Raw genomic sequence first — 22,361 nt, forward strand, 5'->3', positions numbered from 1 at the left:
TATATATATATATATAATACACATTGAGAAACAGGTTTACAAAAATGGACTGTCTTTTTCCTATCGATCTCCATCTGATTATAGCCTGCTCTTAGATACCCGTGAACTTTCACAAAGGTGGATATTAGATAATTGGTAAGGCATGCATTTCAAGGTCGTTCGGACACCGTTGAAAATCATATAAATACAAAGTACGTATTAGATTTTAAGTTTGAACATTGTTTTCGTAATTTAGTTTTAATTTTAATTGAGCATTTTGTGTGATTTTACTTGTTAAATGAGAGCTCTTGAGCTCATAATTAATGATCAGGTGTTAAAATATAAATTAAATGATTAAATTCATAATTTTTTTTTATTGACTTAGACTTTTGAAATAATTAAGAATGTATACATATATATATGATCGAGAGCTCAAACATATTTAGAGAGAGGTCACACTTAGAGGTGATGATCATGTAGACTGCTTCCTGGCCTTATGCTGTTTAATTTCTTTGGAAAAAGAATCCCACATACAGCAATTGAATAGCAAAGGACGTTCTTGTTATAATATGGTCGGTGCAACCAAAGAGGGTCTCACGTGCCACCAAACCCGTCACGTGTTTTGAACACTGCTCTCATATATATATATATATATAAAGAAAGCAAAGCTTTTACACTAACCAACCTCATCAATAAATACCATTATTATGGTGCAGCTGAAAATCTTCTCCCCGCAATGTGCCGTGCCGTCACAGCTACTCATGTTTCTTTGAAACCAAACATAAAAAAAATGACCGAAAAAATCATAATCATGAATTAAGCATCATCATGGTAATCATGCGCTAGCAACCCAAAATTGTGTAGTATTCTCTCCCTTTTATGATGACAATAACCTTAATTAATACATGTACAAGCAGCTCCATCATACTCTCAAATATATCATACACCACGATCCATATATATAAACTAGAAAAAGATGTAAATTCAGAATACAAGCAATGAAAGTTTCCACTAGCCATTTCTTTTTCTCTCCTGTGTATTCACCTGAGATTGATATCATGACCATCAATGGTGCAACGGGTTTGGACCAGTGGGAACACGGCGCTTTTCAACACCATAACGCGGATCAATCTCGCTTTCAGCCGGCTCGGGCTGCACATGCGCGTTTGGTGAAGGTTTCCGGTGGTGGGTACCGGTGTGTGGTTGGTGGTGTTTTACAAATGGGGTGAAGTCAAATTTGCTGGCTAGAACTTTTCTGCTGATCAAAGGGTGGCGAGAGAGCGGTGAATAGCTTATGGTGGTGGTGGTGGTGGTGGGGATTTGTTTGTTATTGATCTTGGACTTGAGATTGTGGAATTCATGAAACAATAGCAAGAGGAGAGAGAGCCAAAGAAGAATGAAAATAACCATTTGAGATACTTTCAAGGCCATGGTGGAGGAGGAGGAGGAGGGAGAAGGGTAAGAAGACGAAGCATGGAGCAGTGGAATGAGGAAGAACTCAAGGGAGAGGTTTCAGTAGATGGAGATTTTTCGTGGTTTGTTTTGACACCTTCAATCTAATGAACTAATATGGAGAGGGTTGAAATGTGTGTGCCTTTTTTTTCCTTCCATGTGAGACTCAAGAGTACCTTTTTATGCTTATTTATTGAGAGAGTGTAGGGGAGAGAGGGAGAGAGAGAGAGAGAGAGGCCGGTAGACCCTTTTCCCAATGAAAGTTCCTTCGAAATAAAGGAATAAAAAAGGATCATAATTGTCGATTGTCAAACCTTGAATTATGTATGATTGTGCTTATTATTAAGTTCTTGAATATTTTTGATACATAAGTAGAATATATAAATGTTTAATCTCTCTCTCTCTCTCTCTTCTCTCTCTCTCTCTCTCTCCAGGTGCAGGACAACGCAAGATTGGGTACAAGGAAAGTTCCATACTGGTTTGAGTGAATTGCAACTAAATACAAAGGTGGGGAATATGCTATCCACATTTTCTATGGGCAAAGCAATCTATGAACTGTATGGAAAAAGGTGACGATAAACTATAATGTCAAAATAAGTAAATAAATAAAGAAAGAACGAAAGAAGGACATATGGCATCATGTCGGTTTGAAATATATGGCCATAAATAAAACTAGTTAATTTCTTTACTTATGGTGAAAAGAATAACATAAAAACAACTTGCAATCAATCCAAGCCGCGCTGGGAAACAGCAACTTAAGGTAGCTTTTTGTTGAATGCTAATTGCATTAAATGGTTTGGAATTACGGGTGGTAATTTGTATTTGCGTATCGTGTTTGAATTGTGTTGAAGTTAGGTATAAAATTATATAGGTCAATTATAATCTGACTCATTTAATTATAACGGATTAGACCCTTTCAACACTAATACACTAATTTTGTGTTGGGTTTGGGTCGTGTTGTAAGTCGTAAATATCAGGTGTCGAGTTTGGGTTGTGTCAAAACATATGTATAAGACTATATAGGTCAACTCTAACTCGACCCATTTAATTAAATGAGTTAAAACCTTTAACCCTAATCTGCTAATTTCGTGTTATGTTCGTGTATAACTTGTGGGTCGTGTAAAAAAAAATTATCAATCTTATTTAAAATTCAATAGTGATCTAGCTTTTTTCATACCAATATACATGTTTCAAGTGAACATAGAACGTAATAGGATTTATGTATATCTTTGGCATATATATACCGAGGAAAATTGAATGATAATTGAGAGGCACATGCCAAATTTAGTGCTTAATTAATCATAACTACCCAAAGGAAGAACATAATACTTTATATGCATTGATGGAAGGGCTAATCCTCTTGCTATGTGTTCATCAAGCTTTCTTAATTTAATATGACACTATAGGATTTATAACTTGCATGACACTTTTATTTAAATCTTAAAGAATCTAATTTCATGTGCCAATCAAAAGTTGAAGGACAAAGTTTTCCCTCACTTAGATTGAAAGCATTTTTTTTTTTTAACTCAATTTATTAAATTGATATGAATTTTTAATTCTCACATGCAATTTTTTTTATAGAGCATATGATTCTTATATACATTTTTAAAAATGTATATCATAATTGCATGTATTTTAAATACAAGTTAATTTAATAAATAAATTGAAAAACTTTATCTAAAATTTAATGGGTTCGATTTGATTTCCTATACAATTTTTTTGCCAATAATATTGGAGTTAATATTGCTATTACGTTGACTTTTCACCTAGCCCCCCGAAAAGGGTGAAAGTAAACCGAAAACTACAAAGCGGTGAGAGGTCCTCGTCACAGCCTTAACCCAAGGCCTAAACATATTGGACCTTATTGATTGATGGGTTGGGCATTGCTCGATCCGACTCAATAATAATTTACCCAAGCCCAATAGACTCAACCGTAAAGGACTAAAGCCCACGGTCGACAAGATACGCCTAGAAAAGTATTACAAAAGCAATACGACACCATCTTCTTTATCCAATAGAAACACGAAAAGGGGTCCTCTTTGGTAGTCTTATTTCTTTCGGGTCCGACTCAGAACTCGGCGTTGTGCATCGGAATCCTGATTCGAAGAAGCGAAGATGGTACGCAAAATTTGTATCTCTGATTTTCACAAAGATAATTATTTTAGGGTTTATTGTTTGAATTTGCTCGTTTTTATTTCTGGGAAAAGTGTTTCTTATTAATTTCACACAATTCTTATGTATTTTAGGGTTTTTATTTGTCTCAAAAGACCCCTAGGCGTTTAATTAGATGCCTTTCCTTACTGGTTTGCTTACCATATTTTAGTGTTTAATTGCTTTAATTTGTTTTTTTTTTTCTTTAGCTTTCTTCATTATTTAATTTGTATTAGCGTTTAGATGGTTTTGATGATTATAAAAAGATAAAATTAAAAAAAAAAAAGAAAAAAGAAAAAAAGATTAGCCGGTATGATCCGGACCAATTAGATCCTGAATCATAGGAAAAAATCGGTTATAATCAGAGAAATTAATAAATTTTGTAGCTGTAACTTGAATTTGTTTACTGGCTATTATTTCTTTTTCTCTTTTTTAAATATTAATTTCCAGCTGAAGAGGTCTGTTCTAAACGACTTAGGTTATCATAACAACTTGGGTCATATTATATAGCTTTTTGAGATACATCTTTTGAAATGGGAAGACAGTTAGAGACAGTAGGATATTGCTTGAGGTGCTTGATGCTTTTTGGAGAAATTTGCAAGTAGCATAGTTTACTTTGTCCAGAGCATGTATTGTTAATCTCCATAGTTTTGACGTCAACAAATTGAGAACTATTTTTTGAGGCTTACACTGGAATAAATGGTAGCATCCGACATTTATATTAGTTCTCCATGTTTGTTTATCACAATTTTCCTTGTAAAGCTTCGTAGGACATTTACAATGTTCTTTTGGTGAATTTGCAAGTTACAGACACCTAGTTGATCTTGAACTAACTACCTACTTTACCCTCCATCCTATTTTTATGGGAGGAGGGGGTCTATCAAATTGTTTTCTGCTTCTTCTTCTTTTTCTTTTGGTGAAGTGGCAAGTTACAGACACCTAGTGGATCTTGAACTAACGACTTTACCCTTCATCCTATTTTTTGGGAGGAGGGTTTCACAAATTGTATTTTTCCATTAAAATTGACCCATTTGATCACTGTTGATTTGTCAATCTAGTGGTGGCCGTTCCAAGTTATGATACCCTTTTACTTCTGTATGTTTGAAGGGTTAATTCTTGTATTTTATAGATCAGTTTCGCTTTTGAGCAGAATCTCTGAGAAGTGATAATTATTCATGTCTGACATGAAACTGTAATTCTCAAAGTTATTTTCAAATGATGCTTTGGCGTTTTCTGATTCTTTTTGCTTTTATCAATCATCTCCCTATCCATTCATTGAATCTGCTAAACTTGGTTTGCTTGGATTTCTGCAGTCTTCACTTGCAGCTGCTAGAGCAGACAATTTTTACTATCCTCCAGAATGGACCCCAAGTCAGGTATGCTTCAATCGTAGTTGCTATAGTACATTGTTAAAATACCTTATGACGGTGCATTAGTACTTAAATTTTCTCACAATTGTTCTTCTTTTCAGGGTTCTTTGAACAAGTTCAATGGTCAACATGCTCTGAGAGAGAGGGCAAGAAAACTAGACCAAGGCATACTGATTATAAGGTAAAGCACCGTACGCATTCCCCAAGTTTCTGATAGTATGTCTGTCTCGAAAATCTTACATTTGTATTGGAAAGATATTTACATGGTTTAGTGACTTATAAGCTTTGGCTGATAATGGAAAAGGAGAGCCCCCATGTGCGGCTCAGGGCAATAACACACTTTACAACAGTCGTGGGCAACTAGAGTTTGGCTTGACAACCTCTTATATTTGCAGGCCTTTCCAGGCTTAAGACTTTCTTTATGAAAACGAGGGCTCTTTTTTATAGATTTTTTTATTTTTTTTTTCATTTCTATCCTTACTTTTTATTGTTTTCTTTCCTGTGCATCTATGGATCTCTTTTCTTTTCTTTCTTTGCCAATTCCTAATTGCTCTTCACCTTGCTTTCAGGTTTGAGATGCCCTATAATATATGGTGTGGTGGATGCAATTCTATGATTGCAAAGGGTGTTAGGTTCAATGCGGAGAAAAAGCAAGTGGGAAATTATTATTCTACAAAGGTATGTTTTGCAACTGATTAAAGATGCGTCTGACTGTTTGATGTAAGATTGCAAGGACCATGAATATGTTAAAGATTATATTCACGACGTGTTTTGTTTGAAACACACAAATAGACATGTAGTCACTTTCTGACTTATTCTGTCTATAAGCATCTAGTCATATTTAACTGTGATAGTTAGTTTTAGCTTTTCTTATTTTTCGGTGCCTCCTCTCACAGTATTTTCAATCAACGGTTAAGGTCGGTGTGCTTCTTTCAGATATGGAGCTTTACAATGAAGTCCGCGTGCTGTAAACATGAGATTGTTATTCAGACAGATCCAAAAAATTGTGCGTATGTGATCATCAGTGGGGCCCAACAAAAGACTGAGGAGTATGACATTGAAGATGCAGAGACCTTTGCACTCCCTGCGGATGAAGGTTAGTTTGGATTGGTTTTTTTTTTCTCTTCCTGCTCTTGGCTTTTTTTCTCCTTTTTTTTTCTTGCGGGGGGGGGCGGGGGGGTTGGCACTCGGCACTCATGTCAGATGGAAATAGATTGAGTTGATTGCGTTCTAAAAACGTTCATTTTATGTACTTATCTTTTCTTGGTGGACCACTTAACGGGTTTTAACATGATGTAAAACTAAGGGCTCAGATATTTTCCACGGGATATTTTATAGCTACTTATTGTTGTGTTTCTGTGATGTTTCTTTCCAAATCTTAACCTCAATTTTCTTTTATCCCAGAAAGAGGTAAACTAGCAGATCCATTTTATCGTCTTGAACACCAGGAAGAGGATTTGCAGAAGAAGAAAGAAGCTGAGCCAGTGATAGTTCGCCTCCAGCGAGTATCTGATGCCAGGCATTCAGATGACTATGCCCTCAACAAGGCTCTTCGGGCACAACTTAGAGTATGTTACTGAGCTTATATTAGCTCTTCATTTTCATTTCTTTGATTGACTTCTCACTTTCGGATTTTCACAGAATCAAAAGAAAAGAGTCGCTGAAGAGGAGGCTGTTTCAAGGAAAAGGGGCCTCAACATACGACTGCTTCCACCAGCTGAAGAAGATGTTGCCAGTGCAGCCCATGTGAAGTTTTCTGCCAAGTTCGACAGAAATAGGAAGGATAAGCGAGCATTGATCAATGCCGCTTCTATCTTCTCTGGGTCGTCTGGGTCTTCCACATCCGCTAAGAGACAATTGGGGCTAGAATCTAAGAGAAGGAGAATTAGTGCAGCCGCTGCATCCAACATACTGGCAGGGGGGTTCAAGCCATCATCGTGGTCACAGAGTGCCGTTACTTCACGGAGGCACAGAGGAAGTTAAGTTTCCTAGAATGATATAATCGCAGTTTTTCTAGAGCATCTGGTGTTGATTTGGCTTTCAACATCGCCTGTTCATAGTGGCAATGGAGTATGTACATAGATTTGAGCGTTATTGTTGTCTATTGGGTGTTTGTATGTGTCAAGCTTCTGCACTTCAGACGTTATCGCCACTTGAATACTCTACTTCCCTTTTCTCTACACTTCAACTTGTTTCTTGCAAAAGGCAGTATATGAAAAGCTTTGATGTGTTCAGCCTACAAAATAATTGGGAAATAGCATCTGGATGAGGATGGACGTGTGTCAGTGTTTTATTGGTTTTACACGCGGCACAAAATCCGTAAACTTTTTTAACAGAATATGGACGGAATGAGTAAAACCTAAACGGTGAAAGCACAATGCCTGTTTCCTTCTCTTTTAAAAGCCTAGATGCCAAAAAAAGGTAGTTAACCGTTGAAGATAAACCTATGACCTTTATGCATCATAGTTCAAAAACAACAAAGAAATGGAGTCTGAGAAATCATTTTGTACGCGAGAAAAACGCTCTGCGTCATAAGCAGTTACCGGTTGAGGTAGGGAACTCTGCTAATGGTTATTTAATCAGATAGGTAGGCTTTATTAAAATGAAACCAAAGAATACAACAGAGCACAGGGGAGGCAAGAGAAAGAGCTCTCTAGAGTCTAAACCCATCAACTGAGAGAGCTAGCCAGCTTCATGCATATATATATATATATATATATATATATATATATATATATATATATATATATTTCCAAGCAAGGTCAGTAGTAATACAAGAAAAAGAATGTTAAAACAGTTTCGGTTGGGCGCCAAAAGCTTCGTAGAGTAATGGTAATCTCCTTTTGCAAAATAAGAAATCTAGAGAGGGTGTTTATTGGGGTGCCAGCTAGTCCCACTCTGATGATGAAGTCAATTATATGATATAATAGGCAGAGGCGGAGCTAGCTTTTACAAATTTGGGGGGCCAAAACTTAAAAAAAAAATATTAATAAAAAAAAATTAAGGGTAAAATTTTAATTTTAATTTTTAGATTTTTTTTTTTTTTGGGAGGGGGGTTGCCAAGTGGCTCTGCCCCTGATACCAAGTGTATTGATTCAATAACAATAATTTTAGCTAGATAAAACCTAGGAGTTGATATGTATTTATCTTTAAGGATTGAAATGGTTAGTCTCTAGAAATGGGTGAAAACATCTCTCTGATCGTGGCCTCGGAACGTGGGTCATTGCACGTCCCGAAATGTGTGCCTTCAAATAATCCAGAACGTGTATATCCATATCCAGATTAGAAGCAACTTCGTGGAGCGTGTTTTGAGTATCCAAGACACGCCCAAAAATCTTGGATTCTCACGACCTCTCGCCTATGGTTTGACATGCGCTAGGCCTTTGCTTGAGTTAAACTCGATTAATGGGCTTTTTATTCAATATCTATAAATCGTGGGTAGACGTACCCCCCACCTTTAGGTGAGGAAGTGGTCCAGCCACCCCAAGGTGGTGGAGAGGAGAGCTCCCCGCCACCTTCATTTTTTAAAGTTTTCTTTTTCTTCTTTTTTTTTTTTGTTTTAATTATTTTTTGAATTTTTTAGGAAAAAATGCTCTTTACCCCCAAATTATCAAGTCCACTTGCCCATGACATAGACTTCATACTGTTTTATGTATATACATGTATATCCCCTACTTTAATCCTCAATAATAATCTTATCATTTAGTTTCCTTGTGAGTTGTGATGTCCAAGTGTCACTTCAAATTTTAGGAGCACAAGTGCCGAAGTGGAGATATTATTTTGACTGTAAAAGGTATTTTGAACTCCTTCATTAATATCCATATCGTCATCCTCTGCGTCTTCATCTCCTCCGGTCAAACTGTTTTGATTTGAATTGGGGTTGTCCGTATTATCTAAAATGTGTCTTTTCTTGCTATAAAAATGTTTACCAATACTGTTGTCGAAGTTGGGCCGTGTAGGGGAAGGCAATTAAAGGGGTAGCTCTAGCTACCTAATCACTGCCTCAACATTTTAATCTGTTGTCCCAAGAGCTAGCGCGTGACATCTATAAACGTGTCAAACCCTGGAAGATAAAACAAAAGAAATACATGCACTCTTTGCTGTCATACACAGTAGTTAGTGAACAATTTGGACTGAATCATTAGAAAAAGAAGATAGAATAGTTCCGGCTGTAAGCAGCGGCAGACACGATATGCTTAATGATCTTGTTGTGCCCAGTTTGGATTCCTCTCACTTTTTAGCTGCACAGAAACTCCTCCGTACACCTATAAAGCCTACAACCACCTAACACTGCAATAAGATCACGCAACTGAGTCAAAACTAGCAAATCAAATCCAAATAACTAACTTATTTCTCTACCGAATCATTAAAAAAAAGAAAGAATTGAATAACATAAGGGCCAGTTCTGTCAGCTCTTATTGTGCACCGCCAGTACAAAAAGCCATCATTTGAGGTGCTCTTGCTTGTCTCTCTCCCCAAAAAATCAGGTTTTGGGTTTAAACATAACACAGGCTTCTCTTTTCCGGGTTTGTAGCTCCATGATACATACACTTTCTTCTGAATGGTCTACTTCACTAGAGTTTTGGTATTTTCTTCTTTGGAGTTTATGGCTTTGGCTGTGTGTACTTCACATTCCGGTTTGGGCGACGAACGGATCCGCGAATGTTGAATTGAAGGGTGATTGCTGCAAACACTCTAGGTCAGTAAAACCTAATCATCCTACCTTCTTATTAAGTAAATCTCTCTCTCTCTCTCTCTCTCTCTCTCACACACACACACACACTCACATATTTGGTGGAATTTTGAAGTTATGGTGATTTTAGTGCCTGTTTCTTCTACTTATTTGTATGCTAATTATGCCTAGCATGCGTCTGCGAGCATATATAATACACAATTAATGCATGGAAATATAAGACTCAAAAGTGCAACGTATATTAGGAATGCATGCTTTTTAACACATCGATCGGTCAAACTTACAATGATGCCGACCCATTGTAGGGTTGCTATTACTTGAAGAAAGGTCTTAAGTAGATTGACTGCGATTTGCATATCTTCTTCTCCTCTATCTACGCAACAACTTTGATTCTTGGACTTCCATTTCTTTATTTTATTGCGGGTTTTTTTTTTTTTTTTTTTCCTTCAATTTTTTTTTGAATTATATCACTGACTGCCTAGATTTTTCTTACCTAGCCAATAGACTGCCTAGGCTTGTCTTGTACAATACAAACATGTTTGTGTTACCTCTTACGTTCAAGGAAGCTTTCTATTGGCAGGAGTTGAGTTCACAAAGTTTTTTATTTTCTGTGAAGGATAAATAATAAATCAAGTTAAATTGTTCTTTACTTTTTGAGTCAATAAAAAATTTGAAAAAAACTTTTACTTCTATTTCAACCTTTTTCATAGTATCATTATATCGTTGTTAATTCTATATTTCACTTTGAAAAATCATTTTTGAGGATGAAAGTCTGTTAGCAATTTTTTTTGTAACAATAAGTATTATTATTGGATCGTTTTTTAGTAAGTGAATCAAGCAAAATCGGACCCACAAGTGTCTTTTTTTTCTTTTTTTTTTCTTCACTTTAGATCGCAGTCAAGAATAAGCATATTTTCTTCTCTCGGTGTTCATCTGCAAAAAGTGAACAATATTAAATGCCTCTGCGGCTTCTGCATTGTTACCAATACTGGGTGTGTCTGGTACAGTAGTGTCTGCCGCTGCATTGACTCTGTGCTTACTTTTAAAATTAATCTGATGAAACTACAGTTTACTTTCATTAATTACTGTCTTCTGTTACCATAATTTTTTATTTATTTTTTCCCTTTTTGAAATTCATTTTGTTCTGGAAGCAGTAAAAATGATCACTTCTTCTTCTTGGATTGCAAGTTGCTTTGCATAGAATGTGTGTATAACCTAATCTCGAATATTGGCTTGGGTTGAGAATGTTTGTGGATTAATGTTCTAATCCTAAATATTATCTCCTGAACTTTAAGCTGAATCAATTATTAAGACATCAAAGGTGTAACACCTTGTCCCATATTGAAAAGATGAGTAGCTCACATAAAGTAGATGTGGTTTATAAAAATAGTCATGAGTGCTAAGTTTCACATTACTTAGTTATTATGTGAAACTGAGTTTTATAAGGAATTTTAAGAAAGCTTCAAATTGACTAGTCATTTTTGAGTGATGGCGCAAATGTGGCTAGGGCTTTTCTCGAAAGTCATTACAAATGGTATTAGAATCACCTAGTAACGGCAGGCCATGTAATACTGAAGCGTTGCATAACGTGGTTCTGACGAGGACGTCAGGAGTTTAAGAGGGGGAGCTTGTAACACCCTGGTCCCATATATATTGAGAAGATGAATAGCCCACATAGAATGAGTATAGTTTATAAAGATAATTATGAGTGTTAAGTCTCACATTACTTAGTTATTAGGTGAAATTGAGCTTTATAAGGGATTCCAGATAAGCTTTAAATTGACCAGTCCTTTTGGAATATAGCGTAGATGTAGATAACACTTTTCCCGTTAGTCGTTACAAAGGGTGTCTAAAGTTCAAATTAATTTCAACTAACGTATTTTCCTAATCACTAATTAATGAAGGATATAATATATAGTACGTACCATGGACAACAAATAGCTATCATGCTAAACCGAAATAACTGTTTTTCCCTTAAAATTTTGAAATGCATCATAAAACTGTATAAAGTCCAAAATGCCCTTTATAGTAATAATACTATATATATATGATTATTATTTTTTTTTTGAGAAAATATATTATGATTATTAGTATTGATATTACTACTACCTTATAACCTACACATAGCACGGGTTTTTGTCTTAAATTCTATCTTCGTAAGAAATTTTAGGTTGTCAAAGTCTCGTCTTCTAGAAATCAAATACATAACATACAAAATTATGCTTTTTTTTAAAAAAAATAAATAAATAAAAAAAAAATCAATCTTTCATTAAAATATGAGGAAAACATATCAAAATTGCTATGAGATAATAGAGCATGTTGCTCTAAAGTTACAATGTCAGTATAGATCCACATAGAAATTTTTTTCATCCAAACACTATCTGGAGCTTATTTAAGACGCCTTTAGTATCCTACACAATCTGCTCATACCAACTCCAGTTTGTCCATTGTTAACTTTACTGCATGTACTACATGCAATGAATCACCCTCCAAAATAATATTGTAGACCCAAATCACGGCTAAACTCTGCTACATTCAAGGCAGCCTTCGCTTCCGCTATCACAGGTTCGAATACAATACATGTAGTCTAACTTCTAGTAGCAATCACATGACCCAAATGATCTTGCACAATGACACTGATACACAGACGCCAATTGGTGAGGTCAATGGCCATGTCCCAATTATCCTTGCAATATTCCTTATGGTAGGTCTTTACATTGTTTATGTCCTTTATCAATACTTTGTTTCTCAATTACTCATTCTTTTACATTTGCTATTTTGTTCTCATTTAGAAACACTTCAGCCTCTTGAATAATGCGGTTTGGGTGAGTAAACTCGCCCCCATGTACCACTGTATTTCTTCTAAACCAATACTCATTGCAATCACTATCAAAAATTCAATTTCCTCCTCCGAGCACCTAACTATGCTTCCATCATGACCTCTATAAAATTTACTCAACCCCTAGAACTCTTTTGCACCCTTCTCCCACAGCCCCCCAGTATAACGACCTACCCCCAACGACACACTATTGTCCGCTTTTAGCTCTCCTAAACCAGACTTCCCAATAGGTCACCCATTTTGGTACTACTCTCATAGAAGCATGATTAATTGTAGAGTTCTGATAGGTTCATGGTCATTACGGCTTTAAAACACATTGTGTCAAGAAAAGTGCGTTTATACATAAGGCTGTAAGCGAACAGAACTACTCGTGAGCATGCTCGGGCTTGGCTCGGATTAGCTCGACTCGGGATCAGTTCGTTTATTAAAAGAACAAACCTTGATTATTTTTCTAAGCTCGTTTAATAAACGAGTTGAACATGCCAATACTCAGCTCAGCTTAGGGTAGGCTTGTGAACAAAGCTTGTGGAAGTTCGACTCAGCTCGATAGGCTCGTTCATTATATTTTTTTATATGTGTGTGTGTGTGGAGGTTTGTCTTATAAATATAAATTTTATATTATATAAAGTTTAACTTTTTATTTGTTTATTTTCTATTCTACTACAGAAGTCTAGTTATAGTCTTATGACTCTTATAGAGTGGTTGAAAGAATCAGTCATTCACAAGCCCACACAAAATGCAAGTGTTTCCCACACAAAACGCACGAATGCTAAAGGTAATAAAACACAGGAAATAACTACAAAACACAATAATATAGTGGGAGCCAACTCTCCATCTCGATCCTCCATCTGACAATCAACCTTGGAAGTCGCACATCATGTGCTACAAAGAGACATCCCCTCTTATTGAGATAGTTCTGGCTTCTGAAACACGCATCATCTTCTATCACACTTCTTAATCAATCATTTTCTTCTTTCTCTCAACAGCATCTTATTCTTTTCCATAACACATGCACCTCTCATAATGGTGGTCATCACAATCTCTCTGCCTCTCTCGTCCTTTCTCTGCACACACTATACTTCAATCTCTGATTCTCAAAACGACGAAGCCGCGGCCTCACTCTCAAGATTTGGCCAATTGAGGAAGACAAAGGCCACTTTGGGTTCACTCATACGAGGCATCTTCTTCCTGTTAGATATGTTTTGTTGTTGTAAAAATTTTGTGTTGTTACTTTTTCTATGTTAACTTGATTACTCTCTTGCATAAATAAATTTGAGTTTTGAGTTTTGAGTTATTTATCCTAAAATTTCACTGGCATTGTGATTTTTTTGGTGAATCTCTATTTCTCCTTCACCTTCATAGTTTTGGGTCATGAGAAAATCGGGAAAAAAAAAAAAAAAAAAAGAAGAGAGAGAAGAAGAAGAAGAACAAGAAGAAAGAAAGAAAAAAAGAAAAGAAAAAGAAAAACACTTCATTTTTTTCATTTCATCGAAGATTGTGTGTGTGTGTGTGTGTGTGTGTGTGTGTTTTTCCTATATCTATTGCAGTATTGCTCTCTATTTTGAGTTTCAGAAACAAAGGAAAATTTAAACGAGCTTGTTTATGTGATAAATAACTTTCGACTTTGAGCCGAGTTCGAACCCCCGCTGGTGACCCTCATGAGCTTGTGCATGCCCCTCCATCTCATGCTGGGCAATGACTCTGATACCATTTGTAACGATACACCCCCAACAACACAATATTGTCTGCTTTTGATTCCCCCGAACCAGTCTTCTCAAGATGTCACCCATCCCGGTACTACTCTCGCAGAATCACACTTAACTACAACTTTGAGCCGAATTCGAACTCCCGCTGATGACCCTCATGAGCTTGTGCATGCCCCTCCATCTCATGCTGGGCAATGACTCTGATACCATTTGTAACGATACACCCCCAACAACACAATATTGTCTTCTTTTGATTCCCCCGAACCAGTCTTCTCAGAATGTCACCCATCCCGGTACTACTCTCACAGAATCACACTTAACTACGAAGTTTTAATAAGTTCATGGTCATTACGGCTTTAAAATCTGTTGTGTCAAGAAAGTTGTGAATATATATATATATATCAAACCCCCTTCCATAAAATGTGACACTTTCACACTCAACTCCATAAAATGTGGCACTTTTACACTCTAAGTTACAAAAAATACAAAGAGAGTCATTGACAATACCTTTCTTTAGTAGATTATGTTTTGTTGGGAGGAGATTGTTGCAAGCCTGCCATAAAAACACTTTAACTGGGTTTGGCACCTTGAGGCTCCATATAGTTTTCTAAATTTTGCCACACCTAGAACTGGTGGAACCTTCCCCTTCCTACAGATATTTCCTTTCTTTCTCCATATGATAGACGTTTCGCACTGTGAACTCCCTTGAAGTAGTGCCTTTAAACCAAGGAAAATATGTTCATTCCTCTATGAGTTGTACACTCTCCGATTTTTTTCATCTCATATTTGCTTACAAAAAATTTAATATCTTAAAAAAAGCAATATCGTATAATATATATATTTTTGAAAAAAAGAAAAGAAAAAAGAAAACCCCATATATTATTTTAAATAGTTTTCCATTTTGAATTGAGGATTTGTTGAGATCTAGTCCAAAAGAAGTTTTGTTCAATCTCTCTCTTTTGGCTAATCTTAAGTTGGAAAAAGAGTCAATCCGTTAATTGTTGGTGTTAAAGTGGATGGGAAAACAAAGTGCATATGACCTACACGTGCATATTTTTAACTTGAAATGCCAAAATTTTCCTAAACTTCCATTTACAAATACACACCTAAACTACCAATTTATGACAATTGACTCCTTCAAACTGTTACTTCATTGTGATTTGGAACCTCAATTAGATGGTGGCCAAACAGCCAAAACAAGGGTTGTTGCTCTTTAGGCTTTTGAGCACGCGTTCGAAACCACCCTTAGCCTTGAAGGGGCATTTGGCTTCCTCAAAAGCCTTCAAGGGTGGTTGACCACTCCTCAACCCCTCCTCTCTCTCTCTCTCTCTCTTCTTGAATTTTTGTTGCTTTTTTTCTTCCAAAAAATGAGATAATTTAGACATTTCAAGTCTAAAACATGCACATATAAGTCACATACAGCATTTTTCATCTATTTTAACATCAGAAATTTTACATAGGCCAAATCCCAATGAAATGATACTTTGAGAAGGCCAAGTGTCAAAAATGGGTAGTTTGGGGTGTCTTTACAGATAGTAGTTTAGGAAATATTATTTATTTCAAGTCTAAAATATGCACGTGTTGGGCACGTGCATAATTTTCCGTCCATTTTAACGAAAATAGCTAATAACGGACTTTTTGCTACAAAATGATACTTTGAAGGGACTACTAATTAGTGTCACAAATAGTATTTTATTGTATCTTTGCAAAATGCGTGTTAATTTTAGGAAGGTAAATATATTTCCCCTAATTTTAAACTATGAGTATCATGCTTATATACGAGAATTGAATATATAGGCTGAGTCGGTCACATTAAAAAATTTTAAAAACTCAAAGAGATTTTTTTTTTTTTTTCTTAACTTTAATATATCACCTCCATAATGGATATTATCTTCTGATAAAATACGTGTATATATATATATATAATATTAATGTTATAACACCCTGGTTTCATATTGAGAAAAGATAATACAGATGTGACTAGTATTTTTCTTTGTGTAATTACAAATGTCCACCAACTGGGCCATGAATATCAAAAAGTCAAAGTCCAGTTTTAGGCCTCTTGACCGTGGCAAAATATATATGCGCACCATCGTCAAGTTGCAGTGAAAAACTATACCAACAATATTTGTGTAGTTCCGGTTCATCCAGATGGTATGGCTTAGGAGGCTTACCCCTTCATTGATAAGACAATATAGTTCATTTAAATATATATAATATATATATTCTTCTTCTGCGTATGTTGACTTCCCTAGTTCGCTAGGATAAAGTGATGCTGCGCGCATATTAGTATTATATATGGAAACATGGTGACTCTTTCATTTTTCTCTGATACCCGTACAGCGAGTTAGACTTGAAACACTATTCATGTGCACGTGGTCCATTTTTTTCTTTTCTGGTCGTGCGTCTTAGGTTAAACTATATATCATGCATGTTTAATATTTGCTAGATTGGATAGTAGCTACAGCTCGATTTACTCTAAGAAGGGGATTAAACTATCGTGTTGAATGTTTTTGCCCCCCAGATGATCGATCATCTGATTGAGCACTACGCCAACTTTGACGATCGAGAAACGGTGGATTCCAGGATACTTCTAAACATACAAAATACAAATTAACATCTGCATATGTAAAGGTATGTAATAGGTCTTTTCTGTCATCTTCATCTATAATGAAAAAAAGAAAATAAGAGAAAAAGTATGCAATAGCATTAGAGAAAAAGAGACTGATCAATCAGCTGAAGGTCCTTTTTCCATTACACATAAATAAATAAAAGCTTTTGTACTGAATTTTGCTGGTTTTGGCCTCGATGTGGGGCTGTTGTTGCTGGTGGGAGGTGGTCTCCTCCTCCCTCCCTAGCTTGTGTAGCTTTGTTTTCTTTGTGAGTGGACGTTGCCTTTAATTGTACTCTGGCTTGTTGTTTCGGGGCCCTTAATTTGTGGCTGCCCGGCCCCGACCACCCCTTTATTCATATTTCAGTTTTGTTTATTTCAATTATATATTATTAATCCAGAAAAAAAGTTAACACTTAATACAAAACTTTTTTGGCAAAGTAAGCCATACACGAATATAATCTGAAATACATCAACTTACCTAAGTGTCAAACTAAAACAAAGTTGATATCTATCTATGGAAATAATTTTTATTTATTTATTTATTTTAATAATTTTTATTTTTATTTTTATTTTATAGGTCTATGCAAATGTTTAACTAGTCATGTTACAGTTGATCTCACTCACCCACCAAAAAAAAATGAGTCACAGTTGATCTCAGGTTGACATGCAGTTTTCCAGATATTCATTCTTAATGAAGTACCCTTAAAGTGCATCATTGTTAATTAGGAACCACTAGAGATTTGTTTTTCCATCCAATAATCAGAGCAACATATATATAGTTACAGATTCTGCCTTGAGATTTTGTTCCATGTCTCCTTGTTTAATAGCTCGCTTTACAATCATAAAATCATTCATTCCCGTTTGAATTGCACTACAAAATTAATTACATGACATGCTCACGATCTGATCAATGACCATTGCAAGCTCTCTAAAGTCGCACCATATACATAGTTACATGCTGTAAAATATAATTCAAACTATTAAATGGTTCATCTTCAATTCGAAATGGAGAAGATGCTAATGCCTCTAAAGTGGTTAAGTTTCTTGGTAAGTAGAAGTTCACAAATTAGTGGCAGCAAAAATTAATGAAACTTGGTATCTAAAGTTCTAACATTCTAAAGCCATAACTATCAAGATAACAGAATCGAGTGGCTGATTTTTATGTCTTCTTCAGTTCTTTGGGACGTACTTACATCTCCGAACATATATGTAAGGAATTCCAACCATACATCAAGTTTACCTTATAGTGCTATAGCGTATCATGATATTTGTGGTATAGCCCAAAGTTAGAGGCCGGCTTTGTACTCTTTGAAAAAGTTATATACATCCTGTGAAACTGATAATTGATATGCCATTTAAATCCCATTCTCTGCAACAATTTATTGACTTAGTGTAATTTTCTAGTTTAAAATAAATCTGTAAATATTTCTACCTGGAAGTTCTGAAATTAAAGCTGCTGCGTTTGGTGCTGTGGTGCTCTTGTAACTCGTTGTGTGGAAGATCTGAGCATGCATGGCACTCTTTAAGCTGTGAAGCTAGCAGTGATCATGATACTCCAAGATGCTTTTGACCAAGGATAACTGCCACCCCATGAGATATAATGATATATAGAATCGGATATTAAAGAGAGGAAAAGAAAACGATTGAACTCTAGCTTGCTTCTCGAACCTGCTTATCCACAGAACAGATTTATTGTGCAAAAAAATATTCAGAACCAGCAGCTATATATAATTCAACCCCTAGTAGCCTTGTCTTTGGTAATTTTACTCTTTCTTTTCCCTTTTTATTTCAATTAATTTGAATCTCACTCCAAGATCCAGATGACAAGCACTATATATATATATAGCTTGATGGTTGCGTGAGACATTCATGCATACAACCTATACATATATGGACATTTAATTTTGTTTTACTTGATCATTTTCCATCACTACTATAGATGTAACCTGAATTGCTTGCTACTATATCCTCTGAAAGTGACTCAAACTATTAGTTGCAATACAAATGTGGCATCCAGGTTAAACACAAGTTGTAAATATGTAGCCCATGTACATGTCTTCTGTACAAGGAAAAAATAAGGAATTATCTAAAGTTGTATATATTGAAATGATTCATGTTTTCTTGTAGCTTCCCTAATTTCAGTTTCGGTTTTTGATTTCTAATGTAATTTTGCCTCTCTAATTTTTTATTTTTATTTTTGGATGAATAAGATTTTCATTCCAACACAAAGTACTATTAGAAAAAGATCGATACACTCCAGCATGAAAGAAACCAAGCTGGCCGGATCACAGTTACTTAGCAACAAAACAATCTACAAATTAACGAAAACCCCAACTACCTATACATTTACAAGGCTATCTCCATTATACAAACAAAACCAAAACGTCAAGCCCTACATAACAAAAGAATTAATCAATCAATATAATTAAGTTTTCTCCAGGACCCTAGCTACCAGAAAAAATAAAATAAACCCAGCAGCCCTTCAGCCATCCGGAGTTAGTATACTCAATGGAATACTCCAATTCTCACACAACTTGGCATTAACAGGTCGGATTTCTAGTAAGTAGTTGTGTAATAACAGGAAAAAACAACGTATTTATATCATCATAAGAATGAGTACGCATTGAAATAATATTGATCACACAATTCAACACAATGATCGATGTTTGACAAAACAAAGCTCCAAACTTATATTATAAATTATAAGGCAAGAAGTACAACAGTGGTCACACTGAGTTTTACATTCAGCAAACAATTAATTCATCAGAACAAATAGCAGTTGAATAAGGCTAAACACACCTTTGTCGCTCATGCACTGAAGAGAAACTGCAATTCCTATCACCCACTGTAGGATTTCAAGAGAATTGGTCTTCTAGAAAATAAGAATGCAACGAATTATTTGAGATGTCCAAAATGTTTGAACTAGGGTTTTGCTGTTGAGGATTAATCAAGGATGTAAAGAAAATTGAACTAGAGTTTTGCTCTTGGGCGCTTTGGGTGGTCATGAAAATTGAATTAAGTATCCGTTCTTGGGCATTGTTGGTGGTCGTGAAAATCGAACACGGCTTCACTTGGGGTTTTGAGGTGAGAGTGGGAATTGCACTCCCTTCGGATGGCTTCCTGCTTGCCGTTCTGCAGCAAAAAGACTGCATATTAACATTGTTGTTGTCCCAATTTTCAGGAAATCCAGGAAAATCGTCTTGGGAATTAAAAGTCAGAGATGATGTTGGTGCACCCACAATGCCCAAAAGTTTCCCATTCATTTGATGTTGTAGCGAGTGATTGGTAGGTTCTTCAACTTGAGCCATTTTCAGAGAGGATTTCATCTCGTGGATGCGGAAACACGATTCCTCATCTGTTTCAAGGGCGCTAGATGACCATGACTGTCCCAAATTATTAGGGTTTGCGCATTCATGAGAAATTTGTTTTGATACCTGATCAAGGCCTCTGATTATCAATTTTTCCCTTGTTCTCTCCCTCGCTCTTGCTCTTGCCTTGTCCCTGGAATCCCTTGCAACTACATGTAATTTTCTGTTCGCTTTCTCTTTGGTTATGCAATTAAAAAATTCGCCTTCCACATTTTGTGAAACCACTTCACTGTCGGATGTAACTGACACGCTCTTACCACCGTCTTCAGTAGTACTGCAACTAATTCGCTTCACTTGTGAGATGTTCTCCGTGAGTTCCTTGATTGCAGTCTTGGACTTGGAAAACAGCCACTCAATGGTTTTGCTTGCTTTGTCAAAGCCTAACATGTCTTGCAGATCAAAGAACTTACGCGCAATCTGAAGCGACAACCTCATTCTGCGGTCTCTCGGGCCTTGAGCTGTACAGATCTTGCTGTGCCTGTCCTTCTTTCCACTTCTCTTCCTGGGATCTGTCTGTTTTGCGCCACCGTTACTTTTCTTCTTCGGAAACCCTCTTTTCCAAGGAATCTGCTCGTCATCTTTGGTATCTATTGCCTTGTTTGAAGCCGCAGCACTATTTTGATCAGTCTGAGCTAATTCAGAAATGCTGCCGCAAACAAAAAGCTGCTGCTGTGAAAGAAGGTGACTCAATAATACTTCATCTTCGTCCACAAGAAAAGGTGCCGGCAAGTGTGAATAGGATGAGGGATGCTCTTCCTGCCCTAAGCTACTCTTTCCGTCATTTGCATAGGATTTCTCAAGCATGGACGTTGGGCTGTATGTCAAAGGGTTGGAACCAAAGCTGCAAGGAAACATAGTCTAAGCTTTTGAAGATTGCTGGGTGATCTGTTATTAAAGATGGAAGAAGAGTGCTTTTGGGCAAGTAAGAGGGAAGAAAAGGAGGAGAAAGTTAACCAGTAAAGAGGGAGAGTTACTGCTGCCTCAAGAACTCTCCTTTCACCATGAACTTTTATTGCAAAAAGTGAAGTTTGGTGCAAGCTTGGTAGTGAGACTGTGGGAGTGAGTGGATATGAAATATAGGTGATGGGCATGCAGTGGAACTGTGAAGGTGTGGAGATATATACGGATCAGTATTGTGACACTTCACGTGGGTGCAGGTGGGGAGCTTGACAGCAACCTTTCCTGTTCTTTACAGAGAGGGAGAGGCAGAGCTTGAAGCTATTATCCGAAGCTTAATGAGTGTAGATATGGCCACCTCTAGGAACCCTAGAAAGAAAGAGAGAGGGAGAGAGAGAGAGAGAAAGGACAATAATAATATGATGAATGGAACAGCTATGGCCTATGACCAAAATTGAGCCTACTTTACCGCCTTGGAAGCCTACCCTAGGCTTGCTTTGACTGGGCAACCAAATGCCAATTTTTTTTTTGATGAAAAATGCCATTTTTCTTCTCTGACTGCGTTCATATATAATTAATCTAGTCTCTCTTATCTTTTTAATCCTGGGGTAATCTCCAAATTCACCAAAAGAAGTTGTAATAACTAGTACGATATCTTCCAAATGACCGGCCACGACAATCTCTAGTTTCTCACTCACTCCACTCGTCGCAATCTGTCTCATGCACATACACAAAAAGAATTGCACATCTTCATGCTTTACTACCATTTCTACATATATACTAGACCTTCTTTAAAGCTTGGCTAGCTACGAATTGATCAATTCATAAAAGGAGAAAAAGGCATGCCTTTTTCTGCTCTATATATATATATATATCGTAGCCCTAAAGCTATATATATATATATATAATTACCATGCACATTCGCGAGACCTGCTTCAAGCTCTAGTGGTCAAATCTGTTCAAGGTCCTATTGAAAATGGTAATGGCCCATACCTAAAAGGCTTTTCTGCAGACGGCGGGGTCATGAATTTGCACTCCCATCTTTTTCAGTTGATTCATATGTACGTAGCATATTTACTACGTACTTATATACTATTTTTCTCTCTTCTAAGGGGAACAGTACTATTATGACAAGGACAATTCATGATGAACTAGGTTGGTTCAGGAAGGTCACTTAATTAATATCAATGACACGAATTTAATGAAAAGAAGAAGGCTGTTTATAAATGATCATAGGGTTTCTAATAATGATCAGAGCATGTTCCTCCAAGAAGAGGACGGCACAAGCTACT

At 36.3% G+C, this 22,361-nt stretch overlaps 3 protein-coding genes across 3 annotated transcripts; 1 reads left to right on the top strand and 2 right to left on the bottom strand.

The window, feature by feature from the left end:
- Positions 1–422: 422 nt before the first annotated feature.
- On the bottom strand, positions 423–1,652 carry LOC133866984 (CLAVATA3/ESR (CLE)-related protein 12-like). Its single transcript, XM_062303654.1, has one exon. It carries the CDS (start codon positions 1,408–1,410, stop codon positions 1,045–1,047), a length of 366 nt encoding a protein of 121 aa, XP_062159638.1. The 5' UTR covers positions 1,411–1,652; the 3' UTR covers positions 423–1,044.
- A 1,762-nt stretch (positions 1,653–3,414) lies between these two features.
- LOC133865974 (uncharacterized) lies at positions 3,415–7,134 on the top strand. Its single transcript, XM_062302511.1, has 7 exons — positions 3,415–3,549; positions 4,896–4,958; positions 5,054–5,133; positions 5,522–5,630; positions 5,889–6,048; positions 6,357–6,520; positions 6,594–7,134. The coding sequence occupies exons 1-7, from the start codon at positions 3,547–3,549 to the stop codon at positions 6,933–6,935; spliced, it is 921 nt and encodes a 306-aa protein (XP_062158495.1). The 5' UTR covers positions 3,415–3,546; the 3' UTR covers positions 6,936–7,134.
- Positions 7,135–19,612: 12,478 nt separating this feature from the next.
- LOC133867402 (transcription factor TCP12) lies at positions 19,613–21,278 on the bottom strand. The gene has a single exon (XM_062304153.1). It carries the CDS (start codon positions 21,025–21,027, stop codon positions 19,660–19,662), a length of 1,368 nt encoding a protein of 455 aa, XP_062160137.1. The 5' UTR covers positions 21,028–21,278; the 3' UTR covers positions 19,613–19,659.
- Between the last annotated feature and the right edge of the window lie 1,083 nt (positions 21,279–22,361).

The sequence above is a fragment of the Alnus glutinosa genome, chromosome 4 (genome assembly GCF_958979055.1).
Source record: "Alnus glutinosa chromosome 4, dhAlnGlut1.1, whole genome shotgun sequence".
Taxonomy (NCBI): domain Eukaryota; kingdom Viridiplantae; phylum Streptophyta; class Magnoliopsida; order Fagales; family Betulaceae; genus Alnus; species Alnus glutinosa.